The sequence below is a fragment of the Emiliania huxleyi genome, assembly GCF_000372725.1.
Source record: "Emiliania huxleyi CCMP1516 unplaced genomic scaffold EMIHUscaffold_310, whole genome shotgun sequence".
NCBI lineage: Eukaryota > Haptophyta > Isochrysidales > Noelaerhabdaceae > Emiliania > Emiliania huxleyi.
In genome coordinates, this window is record NW_005199683.1 from 99,596 (window position 1) to 121,780 (window position 22,185).

General features: G+C 66.8%; 9 protein-coding genes across 9 annotated transcripts in view; 3 read left to right on the forward strand and 6 right to left on the reverse strand.

Annotated features, from left to right (window-relative positions):
- The window catches only part of EMIHUDRAFT_458207 (hypothetical protein), a gene marked incomplete at both ends in the record, with an annotated part of 4,747 nt that extends 1,616 nt beyond the window's left edge, over positions 1-3,131 (reverse strand). The window contains 5 exons of the mRNA XM_005774466.1: positions 1,391-1,484; positions 1,603-1,836; positions 2,498-2,578; positions 2,857-2,990; positions 3,060-3,131. Of these exons, the coding sequence (XP_005774523.1) occupies positions 1,391-1,484; positions 1,603-1,836; positions 2,498-2,578; positions 2,857-2,990; positions 3,060-3,131 (615 nt within the window). The remainder of the gene's footprint in view (positions 1-1,390; positions 1,485-1,602; positions 1,837-2,497; positions 2,579-2,856; positions 2,991-3,059) is intronic.
- Positions 3,132-3,283: 152 nt separating this feature from the next.
- On the reverse strand, positions 3,284-4,303 carry EMIHUDRAFT_240520 (hypothetical protein; the record flags this gene model as incomplete). Its single annotated transcript, XM_005774467.1, has 1 exon — positions 3,284-4,303. The coding sequence occupies one exon, from the start codon at positions 4,301-4,303 to the stop codon at positions 3,284-3,286; it is 1,020 nt and encodes a 339-aa protein (XP_005774524.1).
- A 271-nt stretch (positions 4,304-4,574) lies between these two features.
- On the reverse strand, positions 4,575-5,855 carry EMIHUDRAFT_240521 (hypothetical protein; the record flags this gene model as incomplete). Its single annotated transcript, XM_005774468.1, has 2 exons — positions 4,575-5,126; positions 5,292-5,855. 2 exons carry the CDS (start codon positions 5,853-5,855, stop codon positions 4,575-4,577), a joined length of 1,116 nt encoding a protein of 371 aa, XP_005774525.1.
- Positions 5,856-6,999: 1,144 nt separating this feature from the next.
- EMIHUDRAFT_444316 (hypothetical protein) lies at positions 7,000-8,238 on the forward strand. Its single transcript, XM_005774469.1, has 4 exons — positions 7,000-7,059; positions 7,200-7,801; positions 7,921-7,955; positions 8,041-8,238. The coding sequence occupies exons 2-4, from the start codon at positions 7,223-7,225 to the stop codon at positions 8,078-8,080; spliced, it is 654 nt and encodes a 217-aa protein (XP_005774526.1). The 5' UTR covers positions 7,000-7,059; positions 7,200-7,222; the 3' UTR covers positions 8,081-8,238.
- A 2,500-nt stretch (positions 8,239-10,738) lies between these two features.
- On the forward strand, positions 10,739-11,740 carry EMIHUDRAFT_240524 (hypothetical protein; the record flags this gene model as incomplete). The annotated part of the gene is made up of 2 exons (XM_005774470.1): positions 10,739-11,326; positions 11,429-11,740. 2 exons carry the CDS (start codon positions 10,739-10,741, stop codon positions 11,738-11,740), a joined length of 900 nt encoding a protein of 299 aa, XP_005774527.1.
- A 184-nt stretch (positions 11,741-11,924) lies between these two features.
- Positions 11,925-13,669, reverse strand: EMIHUDRAFT_419061 (hypothetical protein). Its single transcript, XM_005774471.1, has 4 exons — positions 13,140-13,669; positions 12,794-12,947; positions 12,504-12,593; positions 11,925-12,431 (listed from the first exon to the last, which is right to left on the reverse strand). The coding sequence occupies exons 1-4, from the start codon at positions 13,655-13,657 to the stop codon at positions 12,117-12,119; spliced, it is 1,077 nt and encodes a 358-aa protein (XP_005774528.1). The 5' UTR covers positions 13,658-13,669; the 3' UTR covers positions 11,925-12,116.
- Positions 13,670-15,112: 1,443 nt separating this feature from the next.
- Positions 15,113-17,939, forward strand: EMIHUDRAFT_116841 (hypothetical protein; the record flags this gene model as incomplete). Its single annotated transcript, XM_005774472.1, has 5 exons — positions 15,113-15,733; positions 15,763-16,066; positions 16,501-17,103; positions 17,328-17,610; positions 17,681-17,939. 5 exons carry the CDS (start codon positions 15,113-15,115, stop codon positions 17,937-17,939), a joined length of 2,070 nt encoding a protein of 689 aa, XP_005774529.1.
- A 515-nt stretch (positions 17,940-18,454) lies between these two features.
- On the reverse strand, positions 18,455-18,730 carry EMIHUDRAFT_315741 (hypothetical protein; the record flags this gene model as incomplete). The annotated part of the gene is made up of 1 exon (XM_005774473.1): positions 18,455-18,730. One exon carries the CDS (start codon positions 18,728-18,730, stop codon positions 18,455-18,457), a length of 276 nt encoding a protein of 91 aa, XP_005774530.1.
- Positions 18,731-19,247: 517 nt separating this feature from the next.
- EMIHUDRAFT_74668 (Saccharopine dehydrogenase) overlaps positions 19,248-22,185 on the reverse strand; it is a gene marked incomplete at both ends in the record, with an annotated part of 4,312 nt that continues 1,374 nt past the window's right edge. The window contains 7 exons of the mRNA XM_005774474.1: positions 19,248-19,382; positions 19,547-19,836; positions 19,888-20,044; positions 20,116-20,700; positions 21,559-21,606; positions 21,704-21,885; positions 22,023-22,179. Of these exons, the coding sequence (XP_005774531.1) occupies positions 19,248-19,382; positions 19,547-19,836; positions 19,888-20,044; positions 20,116-20,700; positions 21,559-21,606; positions 21,704-21,885; positions 22,023-22,179 (1,554 nt within the window). The remainder of the gene's footprint in view (positions 19,383-19,546; positions 19,837-19,887; positions 20,045-20,115; positions 20,701-21,558; positions 21,607-21,703; positions 21,886-22,022; positions 22,180-22,185) is intronic.

The window sequence follows — 22,185 nt, forward strand, 5'->3', positions numbered from 1 at the left end:
CTCTCTCTCTCAGCGTCTCTCTCCCACTCTCTCCCTCTCGCGCCCGAGAGGTCTGCCCCGCGCAAGTCTGCGAAGTGTCTAGGAAGTGTCTAGGAAGTGTCTCGCGCCCGAGAGGTCTGCCCTGCGCAAGTCTGCGAAGTGTCTAGGAAGTGTCTAGGAAGTGTCTCGCGCCCGAGAGGTCTGCCCCGCGCAAGTCTGCGAAGTGTCTAGGAAGTGTCTAGGAAGTGTCTCGCGCCCGAGAGGTCTGCCCTGCGCAAGTCTGCGAAGTGTCTAGGAAGTGTCTAGGAAGTGTCTCGCGCCCGAGAGGTCTGCCCCGCGCAAGTCTGCGAAGTGTCTAGGAAGTGTCTAGGAAGTGTCTAGGAAGTGTCTCGCGCCCGAGAGGTCTGCCCCGCGCAAGTCTGCGAAGTGTCTAGGAAGTGTCTAGGAAGTGTCTCGCGCCCGAGAGGTCTGCCCCGCGCAAGTCTGCGAACGAGAGGTCGGCAAAGTCGAGCTGAGCGTTGCGGAGGTTGGCCTGTGCGCCCCAAGCAAGGACTCTCACTGACCACAACACAGCTCAGCACGTTTGAGTGTAGAGCGTCGAGCTGGGCGCTGCGCGGAGGTTGCGGGATGGCCGCGGGCGGCTGTGTCTCGGCTGTGTCTCGCCGTCCGCAGGCTGGCGTGCTTGAGGTTCTGGCCCTTGAGGTTGGCGGAGGGGAGGTCGGTGCAGCCGCGCTCGAAGAAGTCGACCTGTTGACAGAGGAGGTGCTGTCGAGAGACCCGGTCTCAGAGGCCCGCGCCTCAGCGCCTCAGAGGCATCGTTAAGGGATAAGTTAAGGCCGCTCGGCACCGACACTCCAACGAGGTCAAGGCAGCTGTTTGGAGGAGGCGGGCGAGGAGGCGAGGAGGGCGGCGGGGGGAGAGGCGGCGGCGGCGGCGGCGGCGAGGGCGGCGGCTGCAGCGGTGGGCGGAGGGGCGGCGGCTGCGCGGGCGGCGGCGGCGGCGGCGATGACGGCGGCGGCGGCGACGGCGGCGACGTCGGGGGCGGCGGCGACGGCGGCGGGTGCGCGGGAGGGTGCAGCGGCGGAGGGGAGGGCGGGGGAGTGGGCGGCGAGGGTGGCCCTCGTGGCTGGGGTGGCTGCGGCGGCGGCGTGGGCGGGGGTGGCGGTGGCGGCGGCGGCGAGGGTGGCGGCGGCGAGGGTGGCGGCGGCGGAGGGGGCGACGGTGGCGGCGGCGGGAGCGGCGGCGGCGGTGGCGGCGACCACGGAGGTGCGGAGGGGGGCGGCGACGGCGGAGGCAGCGACGGAGAAGGCGGCGGCGGCGGCGGTGGCGATTGTGGCAAGGGAGGTGGTAGCGGCGGCGGGGGTGGCGAGGCAGGCGGCGGCGGCGATGGAGGCGGCGGGACGCGAGGCACTTTCACCCAGCACTCGAAGCCGGGTATGGCGGCCACGTTGAAGACCACCGAGTGGTGCAGCTCGCAGCGTTTGTACTCCTTCCCCTTCACCCGCCTGCAGTATAGGAGCGTTGTGCTCCTGTCACTCTTAGCACGGAGACGCCGGGGCACCGAACGCGGGACAGACGCGGGCATGCAGACCAAGAGGCGCGTTGTGTGGGGATGACAGCCACCTGCTGGCCAGGGAGCCAAACTCGTAGGCGATGCAGACGGCGTCTGCTGCGCAGCGTGCGCGGCAGTCGGCCGCATCCGTGAGCCATATCTCCTCATATGCGCCGGAGCCACCATTGACACTCCTGTCAGAGCGACAGCCGCCAGCACGTCCGTCGGGCATGTACCACTGTGTGGCGGCCATCGCCCGGGCGCCGCAGCAGAGGGTGAGCGCGAGGAGGATGAGCAGCATTTTGCTAAGAACGGAAACGGAGACAGGCTCGTCGACGAGACGCGATAGTGGCACAAAAAGAATTTTGCACGCGGAATTTCATTCCCACGGAGTGCGCGGAGCTGCTCCTTCTCTGTCCCTAACCACTATGGACAACCCATAGGGTCAAAAATCTCTCTCTCTCTAACATCCGGGCAGCGTGACGCACAACTTTAACCTCCCATACGTGTTTGTGCTCCTCCTTCGCTGTCCCATCTCCTCATCTCTTTCCCACCTAGGCGGTGCGGTGTGGTGTGTGTGTGTGTGTGTGTGTGTTGTGTGTGTGTGTGTGTGTGTGTGTGTGTGTGTGTGTGTGTGTGTGTGTGTGTGTGTGTGTGTGTGTGTGTGTGTGTGTGTGTGACTGTGACAAGGGATCCCTCCTGTTTCTTATCAACAACGAAGGCGCTCTCAAAAAAAGAATTTTACGACTCGACTCTAACTCACTAGGAATGGGACTGGCGCGCACTGCCACTGGCACCAACACAGGTACGGCGTTGTGAAGAAACTACTGAGATACGCTGCTCGGCTTCTGCAGCCCTGTGGCCAATTCTAAGAATTGTAGGATGAGCTCTCTGTGACAACACTGGCACGGGACTGGCGCGCACTGCCGGCACACAAAAAAGAATCAGGGCAGCAAAGGTGGGGACGTCAGCGTACTGCGCGCCTCCTCCCCCGCAGCGGTCTCCACCTCGCCCAAGAGAGCCGCCACCGGGCACGAGAGCGTAACTCTGTGGTAAGGTAAGGTAAGGTAAGGTAAACTTCTCCACACACACGAGGTGGTGGGGCAAGGGGGGGCAACCCTCGCGTCTCCACGTCTAACGACAGGAGCCCCACGGCATTCAAAGTGCAAGGCCCGGTGCGCGTGGGTGAGGTGTGTGTGTGTGTGTGTGTGTGTGTGTGTGTGTGTGTGTGTGTGTGTGTGTGTGTGTGTGTGTGTGTGTGTGTGTGTGTGTGTGTGTGTGTGTGTGTGTGTGTGTGTGTGTGTGTGTGTGTGTGTGTGTGTCACGTCACTGCATCCTCTGCTGGTTCCTCCCGTCGCCTCTTCTTTGTTCGAATGTTTTTCAATCCATCCTTCACGAAGCCCTCCCATGTAGCTAGCGTTCTTTGTGCGAATGTCTCGAAATGGCCAGCAGGCGCTGTCTGCTCGCGACCTGTGCGGGCCGCTCGTCCTCCTCGCCCTTCTTTCGTCCTCCCGTCCCTCCCCTCCACCATGGCCTCCTCGGCACTTCTTTCTCCATCCGCCTCGCCCTGCCTTTTCGTATCGTGCCGTTCGCCCTCCATTCCGGTGACCTCTGTGGCGTAAGCCGTAACTTGGGATGTCGGTCTTTCTTTCGAGGCGCCTGCGGGTGCGGCGCAGTCGTCGCGCCGGCTCGGCGCCACGCCCCACGCCGGCTATAACAGGCTATAACGAAAACCCAAAACCCGCACGGCCCTCAGCGCCGACCCTTCTTCTTCGCCTTGGCCGCCTTCCCCTGCGACGCGCCCTGGCTCCCGCACGCCACGCAGCAGTCCCAGTCTCGGCAGGCGTCGCAGTGGTACCCGCCGCGAGTGTACTCAAAGTCGATGCCGCACAGGTCGCAGTTTCCCACGCCCGCGGCCAGGTGGCGGTAGTCGCGCGGCTGGCTGTTGACTGGCGTCAGGCGATGGCCGCGATGGCAGGCGCGCTGCGCGGGGGGCGGCGGCATGAGCGACGGCGCCTTGCGCTTGCCGCCGCCGCCGCCGCTGCTCCTCTTGACGGGTGCATGCTCCTCCTCGCTCTCCTCGCTCTCCTCGTCCAGGTCCTCAAAATCACCGTCCGAGTCGCTATCGGCCACCATCTGTCGCCGCTGCTGCGGGGTGAGGCTGAGCCAGACGGCCTTGATCGCCTCGCGCTGCCGCGCACTCCCCGACGGCAGCCGAGCCGCCGCCTGGAGCCGCTTGTCGCCGGGAAGGACCTCCAACAACGCCTCGATGAGCTCCTCGTCCATATCAGACTCGTCCAGCTCGAGGTCGTCCTCCGATACCTCTGCGTCTGCGAGTCTCGCGCAGATATCGTCGGCGTCGGAGGCTTTGGACGCTGCGTTGGTCGCGAGCCACTCGCGCGCTGCCGCCACGGCGTCAAAGACGACCACGTCGCCATGGCCGCCATCCACAGCCGCCGCCACCGAAGCGGCGAGCGCTTTCGCCTGCTCCGCTGACGGTGCGAAGAACCCTCCTTTGGGAGCGGACCGGTGCTCAAAGAGGTCGGCGTGCTGCGCGAGGCTCGAGCACGTTATGATGGGGGCGGCGCTGGACGGATACGAAGAGGGAAGGCTGACTTCCATCGCGATCGCGCCAACCACTTCTTTGTCGTCGATCACCTCTGGCGTCACGGCGATCACGATCCTCCCTGCCGACTCGCTGTCGACCCACAGGTCAGGACCGAGGATGGATGAAAGAGCGACGAGCTCATCGGTGGCCTCTTCCGAGGGCATACGAACCGCTCTAGAGCGAGCGCGTCGTCCGTCGAGATGTCTCGTAAAAAAGTGCGCGCAGCACATCGGCGCGAACACAGCCCATGGAATCGCGTGCCAGATAGGCTCATGGGATAGCTCAAAGCTAGTATGTGTGTACATGATTGATGGTGCCAGCTGTGCGTCCCTCACTCAGTTCGCCTCTACGAAGGATCTACGTAGTACATACATGGCGCAGCGTCCGACATCTCTCTCTCTCTCCGACATCGCATGCCGGGCGAGACCGGGGCCCTCACATCCTCTCCTCGGCGTGCGCCGCTAGCCGCACCAGCAGCAGGCCCTCGACGCCGAGCTCGACGGCCTGCTTGTACAGCGCCTCGGCCACGAGCGCGCGCTCCGCCTTTGACGTGGGGACGCCGTTGGGGACGGCGACGGCCGTGTCGGGCCGGTTGCCGTTGCTGCGTGGCGGGACGATCCCTCTGATGCGCAAGACCTGCGCCGCGTGGTACGGGACGCCGTAGATGCACCCGTTGGTGCCGACAACGCCAGAGGACCACTTGTCGCCAAACAGCCCATAGTCTGGCCCTATCAGCGCCGACTCCTGCGTCTTCGGGTCAAAGCGCAGCACGCGCTCCGCGTCGTATGGGATGCCGTAGATGAAGCCGTCTGCGCCGACGAGGCCGCACGACCATTTGCCGCCGCCCTGCCCGAGGTCGCCGCCGACGAGCGTCGCCTGCTGCGTCAGCGGGTCGAAGCGCAGGAGGCGCTCCGCGACAAAGGGCAGGCCGTAAATGCAGCCGTCGGGGCCGATGACGCCGCCCGCCCACTTGTGCGTCGACTGAGCCTGCGCCGCAGACCCCGCGCGCGACGACGACGACGACGACGACGACGAGCGCGAGGAGGAAGAGGCGCCGTCGTCGTCCTCCTCCTCGCCCGCCGGCTCGCCCGCCTCGCCGAGGTCGGGTCCGACGAGGCTCGCCTCGCGCGTCGTAGGGTCGAAGCGCAGCACGTGCGATGAGCTGCCCGGGATGCCGTATATGCAGTTGTCCCTGCCGAGCACGCAGCCCCGCCACTTGCCGCCCCCCTGCGGGTTGGCCTCGTCGCCCTCGCCAAGGTCCGGGCCGACGAGAGTCACTTCCTGCGTCGACGGGTCGAAGCGAAGCACACGCGCAGAGTTGAAGGGCACGCCGTAGACGCAGCCGTCGGGCCCGAGCACTCCGCCGTCCCACTTGCCGCCTCCCTGTCCCAGGTAGGGCCCCACGAGCGTCGCCTCCTCTGCCACCGGGTCAAAGCGCAGCACCCTTGCGCTGTCGTGCGGAATGCCGTAGATGCAGCCGTCGCGGCCGAGGACACCGTCAGACCACTTGTACTCCTCCCCACCCAAGTCTGCTCCGATCAGCATCGAGTTTTGCGTCTCTGGGTCAAAGCGCAGCACTTGCCTCGCGTCGGCTGGCACGCCATAGATGCAGCCGTCGCAGCCGAGCACCGCGCCGGCAAAGCCGAGGCGGCCGCCGCTGCTCAGCTCAAGCTTGAGCAGCTCAGGCCCGACGGTCCCGATGCGCGGTGAGTCCATTGGAGCTCCTAGCCCGACGTCGGACGTCCCCGTCCCCGTCGGCGATTGTCTGTTTGAATAGTCGTGCGGGCCGAAAAGAACTGGAAGCTGAGAAAGAAAGAAAACAGACAACCCAAGGGAGGGATGGGAGGACGGGGTTCGGGACCCAAGGGGCAAGGGCGATACGAAGCATCGGCCATCCATGACTTTAGATGTGCAGGGGGGGTACCGAGCAGTGTGCGGCCGCTCTGGGGGCGCGTCGCCCTGCTTGCTCTAGGTGAAACGTCTAAAGGACGAAGAAGACCCAAATCCGCACGGCGGGGTTGAGCACGGCGGGCGGAGAACACGGGCACTAGACCAGGGAGGACTGGGAGTCTGGCTGGGAGAGTGTGAATGGAGGGACACGTGTGTTCAGACGGCCGCCGCCCGCGCCGTGTCTGTCGCGTGAATCGTGCTGACATTCTTTTTCTCGGATTTTTTTAAATGGGGAATAATTCTTTTTTAGTGCCAGTGCGCGCCAGTCCCGTGCCCAGTGTTGTGCGAGGGAGTTTAGTTGTAAGATTCTTTTCCTAGCACGCGAGAGACCACAGACAAGCGGCACAAACGTGCTCCGGAGGGAGCGCGGGGATTATGGAGCGCACTAAGACTAGTATCTCTCGTTTCTCGAGGAGCTTTGGGTTAAGAATTAAAACCCAAAGCTTGAGACGCTGTGCCTGCCTGCCCGCCGCGAATTCTTCCCTTTTTCTGTTGGCAGGCCGCGCTCTGAGGTGCTTTTGCGAGCATTCTAGTCCCACACAGGGGCGCCCCCCACTCGCGGCCGCCAACACGGCTCGCGACGCGCTGTCTGTTTCCGTCAGGGAGCGTCTATCATTATACTCGCCGCTCCAAGGGATCCTCCTCGGTTCTGTCGGCGTCTGCGCGCGCTGAACCCATCTGGACCCAAGCCCCTGCTCCCTCGCGAAGCCACGCCTAATAATATCACTCCGCCTCGCCGTCGCCGCCGCCGCCGTCTGCCTCGCCGTCGCCGCCGCCGCCTCTGCCGCCGCCTCTGCCGCCGCCGCCGTCCGCCTCGACGGCCGCCGCCGCCTCCCCCTGTCGCCTGCCCCTGCATCACTGCCGCGCCGCCGCGTTTCCCATATGATCACACGCGTGCTTCTCGTGTCAGGACGCGTAACCTTCGACCCCCGCCTGCCGAAGCACAGAGCCGCGAGCCGTCGCCGCAGAGGCGCGGCCCGCACGCTGCTCCCACCATACACACATTACCCGGCGGCTCTGTCCCTCGCCCATCACACCAGAGCGCCCTCGCCACCGCCCATCCTGCGGTGCCATCACCGAGCCCGCCGCCTCCCTTCCTCTCCCGCGCAGGCCTCGCCGTGCGCCCTGATCCGATGGGCAAGTCAAAGTGGTCGCACTTTCCCCTCAACTATACCGTCGCCGGCTCGTATCAGTCCGAAGGCAGCATGGACGACAGCGGCGGCTTCGTGCGGCAGGGGAGGCCCCGCTGCAAGGGCGTCGCCGAGCCCTCACCCGCTCCCGCCGGGGATGCGACGGTCCGCGCGCTAATCGAGATGGGGTACGACGAGGGGGGCGTGCTGCGCGCCGTCGCGTCCCTCTCCGACAAGTCGAACGTTGAAGCGGCGGTTGTCGAGCTTGAGCGCATCGCTGGCGACGGGGTGCAGTCGCTCAAGGCTGTGCCCTACATCGGCCTGCAAAACCAGGGTACCACCTGCTACCTGAACTCGCTGTGCCAGTGCCTCAACAAGACGCCGGAGCTGCGTGGGGGGCTCATCGCCCTCTGCTCCACGCCTGACACCGCGAGGCCAGTGTGCGCTGCGCTCTCCTCCCTCTTCTCCTCCCTGTCATCGGCGTCGCAGGCCGTCGGAGCCGAGGGTCTCTCCCGCGCGCTCACCACCGCGGTGGTCGGCGGCAATGCCTTTGGGTACGAGGACGTGCAAGAGTTTTGGCAGGCACGAGATGCGCCGAGATGCGCCGAGATGCGCCGAAACAATGCGGGCCGAGAGTCCACAAGAGATTGGCGCGGCGGCCTGTACGACACTCGCCACGAACCGTCCCATGTCCCGTCCAGGTGCTGCTGGACAAGCTCGAGGCTGAGCTCAAGAGGTGCCCTCCCTTGCGACACACATAACGAAGCAGAGCCTCGCCCAATCTCGGCTAACCCCCCCCCCCCCCCCTCCCCCCCCCGCAGCACGCCGCAGGCGGATCTGCTCATCTTCCGCGACCCCTGAGATGAGATCACCCAAGATTACGCGGGATCATCACCCGAGATAGGAGGATCTGCTGCGCGAGGTTTTTGGCGGTACGCAGCGTGCACACGTGCGGTGCGCCCGGTGTGGCAACGTCACCGCCACCGACGAGGAGTTCTATAAAGGTGTCATTTTCATGCACTCAAAACCTCTCCCTCTCTCTCCCCCTCTCTCTCCCTCCCTCCCTCTCCCTCCCTCTCTGTTTCTCTCTTCTCTGTGTCCCTCGAGGCTCCACTCTCACACTCTCTGGTCCTCTCGCGCAGCACAACTTCTCCTGCAGAGCGCACGCGGCACAATCGCGATCAAGACCGATGGGCGCGTCCTGCTGCACCAGTTTGCGTCGCTGCCCCGCTCCCTCCAGCTCAAGCTGCTGCAAGACCCCGTCTTCAGCCAGGCCATCTCTCGGCTATAGACATAATAAGCACTTGGCATGAATAGGCCACATCACCGCGCTCCGGATCTCATTAACCTAGGCACACGTCTTCCGGTTCCAGATCTACCTGGCTTGGGATGCCGACGGCGCCGTGACGCTCTCGCTGCACCGCGACGGCCCGCCGTTCGTGACGGTGGGCCGTCTGTGCGTGCGCTACCTTCTCGAGTGAAGGAAGGAAGGAACTCTCCCTCCGATGACGACTCCCAAACACTGCATGCAACTCTGAGAAAACTATCGTCGCAGCGCGTCGCAGACGTGTTTTCGAGGACCAAAGTAAGTTGCAAAGTTGCATGTGAGCCATACGAGGTATTTTCTTAAAGAACACGAACACGACGTAGTAAGTTGCAAAGTTGCATGTATGTGAGCCGTCGGTGCCACCTTGCACAAGTATGATGCTTCGTGCGAAACAACAACAACATGCACACAGACACATACAAGAAGGCAACAACTATGCAAGCAACATAGCAACATAGCAACATGCATCCCGATTTGGCAACATGGACATCACACTTTAGATCACGCACCTTCATTCCCCGCAATTAGTTTGACAACATGCCCTTGCAACATGCAACAAGTTAAGCCCAACATGCGGCAACAACATTCCTCTGAAACATGCGTCAACGCTCCTTCGTCAAGATGCGGGTTCCCCGACGAGACTGCCCGCCGACCGCCGCGTTTGGTCTTCGCGTTTCATCGGGACCTCGATGTGGGACCCCTCGCACGGGACGCAGCCCTCGCACGGGCAGCCGCCGCCGCCGCAGCAGCCGCAGCCGCAGCCGCAGCCCCCGCAGCTGCAGCCGCAGCAGCAACGCCGGCGGAGCACAGCCAAGCGCGGGGCGAGCCCCCTCACCGTGCTCGGGGCACAGAGCGGCCGCAGCCTTCACAGCGCGAGGCCGCTGCGGCCGCCGCCTCCACAGCGCCTCGGCCTCCACAGCGCCGCCCAGCCGGCGGAGCACGTGCAGCGCCGCGAGCCGCGCGTCGGCGTCGTCGGCGAGGGCGAGCAGGACCAGCGCGTCGAGCGCGCCGCCCTCGGCGGTCCTGCGTGGAGAAGGGGGGGCGGGGCGGGTCAGTGCATAGAGGGAGGCGAAGGCCGCCCGTGGCAGCGGTGCAGACGTCGACGCGAGCGGCCGACGACGCAGCGATCAGCCATCCGCACCTCGCGCCCGGCACCTGCGCGAGGGGAGGGAGCCGGGCGTGCCGGGGACGGCACCCTCGCAGGAGACGCCTCGCGCTCCGGCCTCCATATCTCCCCATATCTCCCCATATCTCGCCCTGGCTGTCCTCCCGGCTACCCCTCTTCTCGACGGTGGTGGAGGCGAGGGCGGCGGCGGGGCGGGCGGCGGCGGCGATGGCGGTGGTGGCGAGGGAGCCGGCGGCGAGGGCGGCTGCGGACTTGGCTGCGGGGGGCTCAGCGCTTGGCGGCGGACGCGGGGGCGGCGGCGACGGGGGTGGCGGCGAGGGCGGCGGGCTCCGCGGCGATGGCGACGGCGGAGGCAGTGAGGGAGGCGGAGAGGGTGGGGGTGGCGACGGCCGCATCGCCCTCAAGAGCGCAAAAGCCACAGCACGGCCCGGCGCCGCTCCCGCGCTTCTCAACAGAATTCCATCAAGAATTCCGCTCGCAGTGCGCCTCGGATTCTCTCTCCCCGTAACATGCGAGGGGCTGAGCTGTAAAGGTTTGGACCATCCGCGTGTTATCAAAGCGAGACGACGCACACACTGCGGAAATTCGCACTCACCCCCCACTGTCGCCAGACTGTGAGAGGCTATAGGGGAGGAGGGTGGGAGACCATAGCTCCCGCGTTCCCGTCGGGCTCCAAAGCAGGCATAGCACAAGCCGTAACACCGACGGGTGGTGCTATGCGCTTGCGAAACACCGACGGCAAACGTAAATTCGTGGGCGCCCGACGGAATTAATCCCGATTAGGCGCCCGCGACACACTGAATACCCCGGGCGGGCCTCCGCTCCGGGGCTGCTCTATCTCCATTGTCTGCACGCAACCATGGTTATGCCCCTACTGTGTGAAACGTTTCCACGTAGAGCTCTATTCCAAATGACCTCCCAGAGGCCTGTATTCTGCCGTATTCCACCCGTATTCCACGTATTCCATGGAATACGCCGTATTCCAAAAATGGACGTATTCCGTATAAAATTTTCTTCGCTCAGCGAATTCACACAGTAGGGGGTTGCCCGCCTGTCGCCGTGTGCGATGGCGGCGTTGGACAACGAAGACGAGGGTGACGTCCCACCGCTGCTGCAGGTCCCATCCGACCATCTGCCCGCTCCGGCTCCTCCGCCAGCACCACCACAGCTATTGCCGACACCCGTCGATTCTCTCACTGGCGCACTCGTCGAGGTACACTCACTCAGTTCGCGCCCGGAGCTCAACGGTGCCATCGGCAGCGCGTGCAGCTGGCTGGCTGAGTCCGGGAGGTATGAAGTGCGCATCATGAGCGGCGCCAAACCCGTCAGACTGTGCGTCAGACCCGCCAACCTGAGACGCGCGCCGCCGGAAGCAGCACGCAGACCTGTTGCCAGCGGAGCATTGCCTGTCGTGCGTGGTGATGGTCGCGGCGGCGCGTCTACGCTGCAGCTGCCCGAGGTGCAGAGCAGCATGGCGGAGGCGGAGGCTGCGGCGGGTGGCGCTGTCGCAGGCGCATCGTGGGTGACACCGGAGCTGCTGGCCAAGGTAGCTGCCGACCCGCTGCTGCGCAAGGCCTTCACGGACGCGCGGTGCGCCGAGGCGATGGAGGCGCTGCAGACCGACCCCAAGTCGGCGATGGAGCGGTACGGCCACGTGGAGGAGATGCGCGACTTTTTGCAGGCACCGAGACCAGCCAAGATTCGCAGGTTCGGCGAGATTCAAGCGGTTCGTCGAGCCTCCCGCCCCTCCCCGCAGGCCTTCCTCAAGCTGATGGGGGAGCACTTCAGCGCACTCGGCGAGGAGGGAGCGGCGCGAGAGGCCGCCATCCGCCCGGCCGCCGTAGAGACGGCTGAGGAGCGCTCGGCGCGCGAGGCGGCGGACAAGGCGCTGCGCGACCCCGAGGTGGTTGCGATCCTGCAGGAGCCGCGCATGCAGGCGCTGCTGCAGCGGCTGCACGAGGGGAGGTCGCTCGAGGTCGAGGCGGAGATGCGCGCGCCAGACACGATGCGCAAGCTGCGCCGGCTGGCGGAAGCGGGCCTCATCGGGATGCACTTCGGCAGCCCTTGAGTCATCGGCGACGCGAACAGAGAGCGGAGCCGCGGAGCGGAGAGAGAGAGCCACGCGCGTGCACACCGCAGGCTCGCTCTTAAGGTCAAGCGCGGTCCTCGGATCCCCGCCAAAAACCTTTCGAGCAGGTCTGCCGAGATCTCTTGCGTGCATTTGCCATCTCCACACACCCCCGCACAAGGACGAAAAAGAGTGTCAAAATTTACGCCGTTCAACGCACGCGCTGTGTCGTGCAGCTGCAGGGTGCTCGACGCACACCCGCCCGCTTTCTGCGCCGGCCGCCCCGTGGAGTCCCCGCATCAACCTCTCGCTCTCTGCCCGCCCGCCGCTCGCCCGTTCCTTGCGCTCCTCCCCTGCGCTACCGGCACCTGCCCCTCTATGGCGCAGGGTCGTAGCCGTTCGGGTTGTTTGAGATCCAGCGCCAAGAGTCGGCGCACATGTCTTTCAGGCCGAGCTCCGCCTTCCACCCCATCTCCTCCTCCGCCTTGCTCGGCTTGCCGTAGCAGACCGCCACGTCGCCCGGCCGCCGGTCCGCGAGCACGTGCTCGAGCGTCTTGCCGCACGCAAGCTCGTACGCCGCGAGCATCTCCAGCACCGAGTACCCCGTCCCCGTGCCAAGGTTGTACACCACGCTCCCCGGGTTGGTCGCCACCTTCTTGAGCGCCGCCAGGTGACCCTTGGCCAGGTCGACCTACGGGACGTGTCCAGGACACGTCGTGCGCACGCCCCGCCAGCCGCCAGGCGGTGCCTCGGCCGGGCGTACCACGTGGATGTAGTCCCGCACGCCGGTGCCGTCCTTGGTAGGGTAGTCCGAGCCGTAGACGGAGAGGTGCGTCCGCTGCCCGACCGCGACCTGTCCACAGCCCCACGTGCGCAGAGACGCTAGTCAGCAGAGACGCTAGTCACAGGCGCGGCCGCCCGCCCGCAGCGAGCTTGGTGTCGGTGTGTGCATCTCGGCCAGAGCTCGCAAAGAATCTCGGCTCTCCCTCGCCTGCTGGATGTAGGGCATCAGGTTGTTTGGGATCCCCTTCGGCGACTCGCCTAACCTCGCACTCCGATGTCAAGGAGCGGCGCCCCGCCCGACTCCCCCGCCCCCGCCGGCCGCGCGCCGATCTTGCCCGAGCTGTGGGCGCCGACCGGGTTGAAGTAGCGGAGCAGGATCACGTTCCAGCTCTTGTCCGACTCGTAGAGGTCCTTCAGGATGTACCTGCCGTGCAGGCCCGCGCCAGGCTCGGAGGAGGGGCATGCGCGGGGTCCTCGCCGCGAGCCGGCATCTGTGCGCTCTGCATCTCTGCGCTCTCTGATGGCATCTCCGTGCGCTCTGCGCTGCGGCTGCAGATCCTCTCTGGAGAGGCTGCGGGCGCGGCTGCGGGCTCGGCTGCGGTGTGCGGCGTCTCACTCGATGAAGAGCTTCGTGCGTCCGTACGGGTTGGTCGCGCTCGTGGGGAAGTCCTCGGTGACGGGCACCGACGCGGGGTCGCCGTACACAGTCGCGGAGGAGGAGAAGACGATGCTCTTGCAGTCGCCCTTCTCCATCGCCTTGACCAGGTTGAGCGTGCCTGCAATGTTATTCTCGTAGTAGAAGATCGGCTTCGCCACGCTCTCGCCGACAGCCTTGAGCCCAGCGAAGTGAATCACCGCGTCAAACTTTGCGCCCTCGTCCTTTGCGCGTTTGAAGAGCGCGTCGAGCTTTTCCGGCTCGAGCAGGTCGATTTTCACAAACTTTAGCTCCTTAGTCTTCAAGCTTCCGTCGGACTTTGCCACCTCGTCTGCGTGCAGCTGTCTCACCCGATTGAGCGCCTCTTCCGTCGCGTTGTACAGGCTGTCCATCACGACGACATCATATCCGGCGTTGAGCATCTCAAGGCACGTGTGCGATCCGATGTAGCCCGCGCCACCCGTGACGAGCACCTTCATGCCGTCAGGTACCTTGCTGTCTCCGATCACTCCGATGTCGCCGACGTAAGGGTGGCAAACAACCAAAAAGAAATCGCGCCAACGCTTACATGACAAGCGATCCCACGATTGCGAATGTGGGGACTACATGATTACAGGAAGGGTGGAGGGGCCCGTCTGCAGAGCTAGGCGGCGCTGGCACCCCCCACTGGGGCCGAGGACAAGAAGCCGTTTATCGCTTCCTTGAGCACTTGAGCACTGGATAGGGCCGATTCCGCGTGGTACGGGACCCCTCGATCGTCTCGCCCTCCCTCACTGGTATGTTCATTGGGGGGGGTCATAACAAACACGGTACAGGATCGAGGTGCACGCTGCCGAAGCAGTGTCGTCCCCCCTCTCCCTGAGTTTGTATTGCAGCCAGGCCTCAATGTAGTACTCATTGCGCAGATGCCCGTCCAGGTGCGTCGGATGCCAGTCGAGAGGCGTCGGAGCTTCCCTGGACGGGACGTATCCTAGCCGTACGCCTGTCATCGCTATCTGCGCTTCCACGTACAGCCGGTCCGGCTCGCCGAGCTCCCCCGAGAGGGCAAGATCGACTTGGTCGAAGACAGCCGCCCCCGCGTGCGCGTACAGATGTATGACCCCGTACCCGCCTTGCACACCCTCCGCGTAGATCTGCACCCGGGGCGCCAGGCGGTGCCGGTGGCCAAGGCGGCCGTATGCCTTACGTCTGTCCACCTCGATCTGCTCGCACGGTCCGGCCATAGTAGTATACCGCCCACGACAGGGGCACGGTCCGGCCATAGTAGTATACCGTGCCGCAGGTTATCGCTTGTTCTTTTGCTTGTTGATCCAGTCGGTACCCTACTGTCTGAATTCGCGGAGCGAAGAAAATTTTATACGGAATACGTCCATTTTTGGAGCTTGGAATACGGCGTATTCCATGGAATACGTGGAATACGGGTGGAATACGGGTGGAATACAGGCCTCTGGGAGGTCATTTGGAATACGTGGAAAACGTATTCAGACAGTAGGGTCGGTACGCTCCTTGCGCGCCTGCTTGTTGATGTTGTCGGCGTCGCCCGCCACCGCCGCCTTGGAGATAATCTGCTGCAAAACGCGGCGAAAATTCGCGCGTGTGAGCGCGCGCGGCAGCGCAAAACCGCTAGCAGTACGCGAGACGGAAGGTAGGTAGGTAGAAAGGTGAAGAACAGCCAGGCTCGGACTGGACACCAACGCGGTGGACGCTAGACAGATGATGACGACACGCACGAGCGACACACAGACACAAACAGGCTCACAAGACACACAGCCAGCTGGCTGCCACACACCCTGAGTAGGCGTACACATAACTCAAGGCCACATCCTCACGGAAGCAGAGCCAGAAAAGAAAATGCGGAGCTTAAAACGAGAAGTCGAGAACGCCCTCTCGCGGTTCCGCAACAAGAAACGCAAACCCGCTCACTCTCTTGTCAGATGCTGCTACACCCTCGCCCGCCGCCGACGCCGGCAGCTGTCGATCGCGAGTGCCTGCGTGCTGCAGCCGCCATCGCCACGCGTGGCAGATACGCCAGTGCTGCTGCGGTGACGCGAGACGCGTGCCTGGCGCTCGGCGTGTCCTCGTTCGAGGCAGTCGGCCTCTCGACGGCCGCCGTGCCCAGCCTGTGCCAAGTCTGGGAGATCGAGCGGCTCGTGGGGAGCTACGCCTCTGCATTTGCTGCCACGCACGGCATCGCCTGCATCGCGAATCTCGAGCCCGAGGTGGTCGCGGCGCTCCGCAGCCGCCTCGTGCCTCCGCTGCCGCCGCCACCCGCCGCCGCGGCCGCCACAGCTGCAGAGGAGGAGATTGACATCGAGGAGGAGTCGGAGGCGTCGGAGGCGTCGGAGGCGTCGGAGGCGGGCATGCAGGACGCGAGTCCGCTCGCCTCCTTCTCCGCGTTCGGCGTCGGACCGCTGCGTCTCCACCCGGCTGTGTGTGCGCTGTGGCCGGCGGCGGGGCGCGGGGAGGGTTGCGGCGAGGAGGGTGGCGGGGAGGGTGGCGGGTGGATGAGTCACGCGGAGGCGGGCGCAGCACCTCCTCTCCTCTGGAGGAAGAAAGTTCCTCACGAGTAGCTCGTCGCTGATAGGCGGCGCAGCACCTCGTCGCGCTCCTCGCCGAGCTGCAGCGGCCTGCGGCGCGGCCCGAGCAGCTCGAGCTCGTCGCTCCCGCCCCCGAGCAGCTCGACGTCTCTGCCGCGGCGCTCCGAGGGCGGCTCGAGGCCGCCTCTGGCCGCTCCCTCGCCTCGCTCGGCGTGCGGCTCGTGCCAGCAGCGCTGCCCGGCACGATCCACGCGCTGCGCAGCGCCGCCCACGCCTCGGCGGAGCTGCGCGCCGTGGCTGCCCAGCTCGCGCTCGAGCGGCACGCCGCCAGCGTGGCTGCACTCCGCGGCGGTGGCGGGGCGGGGCCGGCGAGGCTCCCCCCGCACGGCTCGTCCCTCTCTGCCGCCGCTCGCGGTGCCTCCGGAGCTGCAGCCTCGGCGACGGCTCCGCTCCCGCCGCGGCTCGCCTCCGCCCTCGGGCGGGCGCCATCCGCGACATGTCCGTGACACTTCCTGGACGTGTCCCACAGGCTCGCCGCCCCGTCCGACGGGCGCGTGGGCGACGTGCTGACCTGCTGCAGAGCTCGGATCGGCGCGCGCCCCTCCCGTCTCGTACACGTATACCTCGGCTGCATCTCGGCTGCATCTCGGCTGCATCTCGGCTGCATCTCGGCTGCAGCTCGGGTCGGCGCGCCACCGCCCCCTGGAGGGCGAGAGGCGTTGGGGGGGCAGAGGCATCGCACGGCCTGACGACCCTCCTCGAGCACCCGCCCTCGCTCGGGGCAGGCGAGTACCCGCGCCCCACTTGGACAGCTCTGCGCGCGACAGTGGCAGCGATGGCGACGCCCGATGCTAGACCGGCGAAGAGGCGACGCCGCGGCGGTGAGGCCGCCTCCGCCGAGCCCGCCTCCGCCGAGCTCGACGGCGACGCTCTGCAGCGGGTGGCGACGGAGTACCTGATGCTCCACCTTGGTGCCACAAAGTGGCGGGCGAGGCGCTTCGCGGCTCCGGGCTCGGCCGAAGGCCAAACCAACGACCAGGTCGACCAGGCAGGCGCCACGGGAGGAGGCGGCGCCGAGGCAGCCGCGTCGGAGATCGAGTCGGCGTCGGCGGCGGTGGCCGAGCCGGGCTGCGGTGCCGAGGCGGCGGCGGCAGGGTCCGAGGTGGGGGTGGGAGTGGCGGACGCAGGGGAGAGGGCGGGTCGGGTTGGGGTGGGGAGGTCTGAGGAGGCGGTGGGAAGCGAGGAGAGGGAGGGAGAGGTGGAGGAGGAGGCGGAGGAGGAGGCGGAAAGCGACGACGACGACGACGAGGAAAGCGAGGAGGAGGAGGAGGCGGCGGCGGAGGAGGAGGAGGAGGCGGCGGGAAGAGAATGGAGGGACCTGGCTGGCGGTCAGACCTCAGCAGAGGGGGAGGCGAGAGGAGGAGGAGGAGGCGGCGGTCAGACCTCGGTAGAGGCGCGTGCTCGACCGGCCCGATGCCTCACCTCGGAACCGTCTCGGAGCCTTCTCGGAGCCTTCTCCTGTAGGTCCGTGCTCGCCCGCTCGATGCGGTGGCGGCGCCTCCCGCGCGGTTGCGTCCTCCCTCCTCCCGCAACCGACCACCCCGCCACCCAGGCCGCTCCGTCCTGCCCTGGGCGCACCTGCCCGGCCGCACCTCCGTGCCGCCGCCGCCATGGCGCGGCACCGTCGCGCTCGCCCCGCTTCGGGCGACAGGCGGCGGCGGCGGCGGCGGGGCGGGCGGTGGCAGCGGCGCAGGCGGTAGCGGCGGCGACACGCGCGCCGAGCTCGCTGCCGTGGGGAGGTGGGGCGAGGCGCTGGTGTACAACTTGCTGCTTGCCACGCTGCCACCGTCGCGCCGCGTCGATTGGCTCAACCACGAGGCGGAGACGCGAGCGCCGTGCGGCTCGCTGTGTGTGGTGCCGATCGGAGGTCTCGAGCGCGCTCAGCTGCTCGGCCTTCTGCTGTAGGTACGATTTGGTGGTCTGCGACCGGGGCGGGAGCGGTGTGCGCGAGTTCGTCGAGGTCAAGACGTCGCGCTACTACGACCACAACGTCTTTGACCTCTCCTACTTTGAGTGGGATTTCCTCTCCCGCGAGCCGCCCGTCCAGTACCGCATCTACCGCGTAAGCGGCGCGGCGGAGGCCGCCGGGCCGCGTGTCTCTGTGATCCATGATGTGCTGCGGGCCGTGAAGGAGGGATCGGCGCGCTTGTGCCTGGCAATTTAGAGGCCGCCCGAAAAAAACTAACGAATACTTGGAGCTCTTGATCTCAAGTTTGTCACAACACCCATGCCACCCAGGCGGGCTGGACCTAGTCTCTATCGGTACTGTTTTTTTTTGGATTTTGCCATGTTGTTCACGCGACCCTCCCAGATATCTCAGTCTCAGAGCCAGAGCGCAGAGCGGAGCGCGGCGTCCCTCTCCGGTTAGTACCAGAGAGGTGCAGCGCCCATGGGCAGCGCCGTCGAGCGGTGACACCAGACACCGTGTGAGCTGGCATGAGCAACCATGCGAATTTGTTGGGAGGGCCTCGACACGCGACAGCCGACACCCCCCCTCATCGGGACAAGAGTGATGAGCGGAGCTAAGGTGCGGTGCAACGATCATGGGCCGGATTGATGGGTAACAGAGAGGGGCTGAGGGAGATCCATGAATGAGACAATGCCACATGATCATCATCGTTTGTGGACGTCATCTTGCTGCCATCTTGGAGAGCGACAGAACGCAATGGCTGTTGCTGATCAGGCCGCGGCGGACGCTGCGCGGAAGCCTGGCGTGCCGCGCCCTGCGGGCATGGGCGTCGCCGCGGTCGAGGGCGCCGACGCCTCGCGCTCGATGCCTTCCTCGAAAGCGAACCCCTCCTCGGCGAGCCGCGGCAAGCAGTACTCGTAGATGGTAGGGAGCGTGGGCCGCAGCACGCCCGCGAGCGGCTCGGCGTCCGGGCCTGACGAGGCGGAGCCCTGCTCTAGCAGGCGCTGCACGCCGAGCGCCGCGGTGATGCCGACCGACCGCGACATGCTCGAGACTCCGTCGGGCGTCCCGTAGCTCACCAGCGACGACGAGCGCACCTGATGGGAGGGCGTGCGCGCGGGGGCGAAGCCTCCAGTCGTGTGTCCCGCCTCGCGCGCGCACGTAGTTGGTGGTGGTGGAGGGTGGCGATTGGAAGGAGAAGGCACCTCGGACGGGCGGCCGTCTGGAAAGGCGACGTGCAGTCGGTGCTCCATGAAGACGGCGTCTCTCTCGCCGGGCGCGTAGCTCAGGCGGCCAGCGAGCAGCGCGCTGAAGGCGTCGGCGACGGTGGCGTCGGTGCTGATCTCGGGCGCAGACCCGTCCCACACGCCTGCAGGTGGAGCAGCAGCGATGGTGTGGCTGCCTCACAATCGCAGGGGCTGAGCCTCTCGCGCACGCGCCGAGCGAGGCGAGCGCGTCGATGACGCGGGCGCTGGCTGCCGGAGCCGCGGTAGGGGTGACGCCGCGCGACGCGAGCAGCTCAGGCCACGTGCGCACGCCGGCCGGCAGCGGCGCCGGCTCCGTCAGGCCGAGATCGGCAAACTCGGCGAAGAGGCCCGACCAGCCTGCGTAGCGGAGCGTGCCGCGGAAGACGGAGTGCGCCTCCGCCTCGATGCCGTACAGCTCCGCGTACGGGAGCGAGTCGCGGTTGGGCAGCACCTGGGAGATACGGGGGAGATACGGGGGAGAGATGGGGGAGTAAGTCTGGGCAGCACTGGGGAGGAGGAGCGGAGGAGGAGCGGCGTGGAGGCGGGAGCGGAGAGGCAAGCGGTTGTGTGTGGCAGAGAGCGGGGTGGGTGAGCACGGACGGGTGCGGGCGCCACCTCGAGGCGCAGCGTGCGGCCGAGGCGCGAGCTGTCCGCGAGCGGCGTCGCGGAGCGAAGCAGCTCCTCGCCGGCGACACGCACGACCGCCCCGTCCACGGTGAACTGCGCCGGGTTGCGCGTCGCCGAGATGACGCCGGCCGGCGACCAGGAGAACTTGTACGCGAGCGGGGTGGAGGAGGCGCACTCGGGCGCGGGGAGGCCGCCGCACAGGGAAGAGAAGGCGGTGACGGCGCCCCCCTCCTCGCGCACGCGCCGGATGAGCTCGGCCGCCGACATGTGGTCCAAGCCTGCTAGCAGCTGATCAGTTAGAGGCCGCCGGACGGCGCTCGACGGCCGACGTGGGGCCCGCGCCCGGGTCGAGCCCCATCTCGGGTAATCTCGGGTAATCTCGGGTAATCTCGCGCCCGGGTCGAGCCCCATCTCGCCCAGGAGGGGCACGCCCGCCGCGACGGCGCGCTCGTGCAGCGCGAGCAGCTCCTCGGAGACGTAGCTCGCCTGTGAGGGCAGAGCCGCGCGTGCCGAGGCCGAGAGCCGTGGGCGTCCCCTCGGCGAGCTCTCGCCGTCACGAGGGGAGTGCCGCCCTCGATGCACGCCTCCGCCACCGGAGCGTGCATCGTGGCCGGCAGCAGAGAGAGACACGCGTCCGCCTGGCCCAGCAGACCGCACAGCGCCCCCCACCCCGAAGCGTTGGTCGGCCGAGCGTCGACGGTGAGCGGCTGAAGGTTTGGGCGCCCCAGGGCAGCGCACGCGCGGGACGCCTCTCCCTCCACCGCGCTGATGACCGTGACGACGTCCGCCGAGCGGCGCGAGAGCAGCTCGATCGCCGGCAGCGCGCACAGCCCGGCGCCCAACACGACAATCCGACTGCCGCCCGGCGCCGGCGCCGCAGCCGCCGAGGCGGCGAGGGCGGCGGCGCCACCGCCCGCCGATCCGGGGATGGTGCGGTCGTACACGCCGCCGCAATGCTCGGGCAGCTCGACGACGGACGCTTCGGCGAGTGGCATCCGCGCCGCCAGCGCCTGCAGCTGCGAGAGGACCGCGTCGAGCGGCGCGCGGCCGGCGTCGAGCGTGAGCTGCATCAGCGCAGACGACTTTTGGCGGAGGCTCGAGGCGGGCTCGCGGCCGGTGGACTCGTTCGGCCGGACGGTCACCTCGAGCAGGTCGAAGCGGCCGCCCGCCGCCTAAGGGGAGGCTCGGGGTAAGCCTCCGACCGGGTTCAGAGGGCTGGTGAGCTGGGCTGGTGAGCTGGGCTGGTGAGCTGGGCTGGTGAGCTGGGCTGGTGAGCTGGGCTGGTGAGCTGGGCTGGTGAGCTGGGCTGGTGAGCTGGGCTGGTGAGCTGGGCTGGTGAGCTGGGCTGGTGAGCTGGGCTGGTGAGCTGGGCTGGTGAGCTGGGCTGGTGAGCTGGGCTGGTGAGCTGGGCTGGTGAGCTGGGCTGGTGAGCTGGGCTGGTGAGCTGGGCTGGTGAGCTGGGCTGGTGAGCTGGGCTGGTGAGCTGGGCTGGTGAGCTGGGCTGGTGAGCTGGGCTGGTGAGCTGGGCTGGTGAGCTGGGCTGGTGAGCTGGTGAGCTGGGCTGGTGAGCTGGGCTGGTGAGCTGGGCTGGTGAGCTGGGCTGGTGAGCTGGGCTGGTGAGCTGGGCTGGTGAGCTGGGCTGGTGAGCTGGGCTGGTGAGCTGGGCTGGTGAGCTGGGCTGGTGAGCTGGGCTGGTGAGCTGGGCTGGTGAGCTGGGCTGGTGAGCTGGGCTGGTGAGCTGGGCTGGTGAGCTGGGCTGGTGAGCTGGGCTGGTGAGCTGGGCTGGTGAGCTGGGCTGGTGAGCTGGGCTGGTGAGCTGGGCTGGTGAGCTGGGCTGGTGAGCTGGGCTGGTGAGCTGGGCTGGTGAGCTGGGCTGGTGAGCTGGGCTGGTGAGCTGGGCTGGTGAGCTGGGCTGGTGAGCTGGGCTGGTGAGCTGGGCTGGTGAGCTGGGCTGGTGAGCCGGGCTGGTGAGCCGGGCTGGTGAGCTGGGCCGCCTCGACGACGTCGAGCGCCGCGTTGATGAGCCCCGAGTCGAAGAGGTGGCCTAGCTCAACGCAACACCGCCGATCAGTGGCCTCGAGGAGCTGCGCCGGGCCCGAGCCGAAGAGGGCTGCCGTTCAGCCGCAGCACGGTCGAGCCGGCGACCGCGCGCGCCTCCGCCTCAGACAAGTGATGCCGGAGGGCCGCGTCGCGACCAGAGAGGGCCCGCTGCGACTCCTCGTCGCGCTCGCGCGCCTCGCGCAGCGCGCCAATGTACCCGTACGCCGGTGCGAGCGCGCCGGCCTCGGCGATGGTCGCGGCGGAGAGCTCGGCGGAGAGCGGAGCGCCTTTTCACAAGCAGCACGTGTGAGGTGGCGGAGGTCGGCTGAGTGGCGGAGGTCGGCGGAGGTCGGAGCGCCCGGGGTGGCGAGCGCGTCGAGGAAGGGGAGCAGCGCCTGCCCACACGGTGTGGTGTGAAACAGACGCCTCGCTGTGTGCCCCTCGCTGTGTGGCGGCCGCGTCGAGGGACGGGGGGAGCGCGCCTGTGCAAAGTGGGCGCTAGCCTCGCGCGGCAGCTCGGCGGGCAGGATGTCGACGCCTGAGGGACGTGCGGCGGACGTGTCGTGGACGCGTCGGACGTGCTGCGG

Bases quoted from the DNA above. Each gene is read 5' to 3' on its own strand.
- EMIHUDRAFT_444316 (XM_005774469.1), top strand. From the start codon at position 7,223: ATGGGCAAGTCAAAGTGGTCGCACTTTCCCCTCAACTATACCGTCGCC. The intron at 7,802-7,920 runs GCACGAGATGCG...TGTCCCGTCCAG, and splicing joins ACGTGCAAGAGTTTTGGCAG to GTGCTGCTGGACAAGCTCGA. The intron at 7,956-8,040 runs GTGCCCTCCCTT...CCCCCCCCGCAG, and splicing joins CTCGAGGCTGAGCTCAAGAG to CACGCCGCAGGCGGATCTGC.
- EMIHUDRAFT_419061 (XM_005774471.1), bottom strand. From the start codon at position 13,657: ATGAAGGTGCTCGTCACGGGTGGCGCGGGCTACATCGGATCGCACACG. The intron at 12,948-13,139 runs GTGAGACGCCGC...CCTGCACGGCAG, and splicing joins CGCACGAAGCTCTTCATCGA to GTACATCCTGAAGGACCTCT. The intron at 12,432-12,503 runs GTACGCCCGGCC...CACGTCCCGTAG, and splicing joins TGCGGGACTACATCCACGTG to GTCGACCTGGCCAAGGGTCA.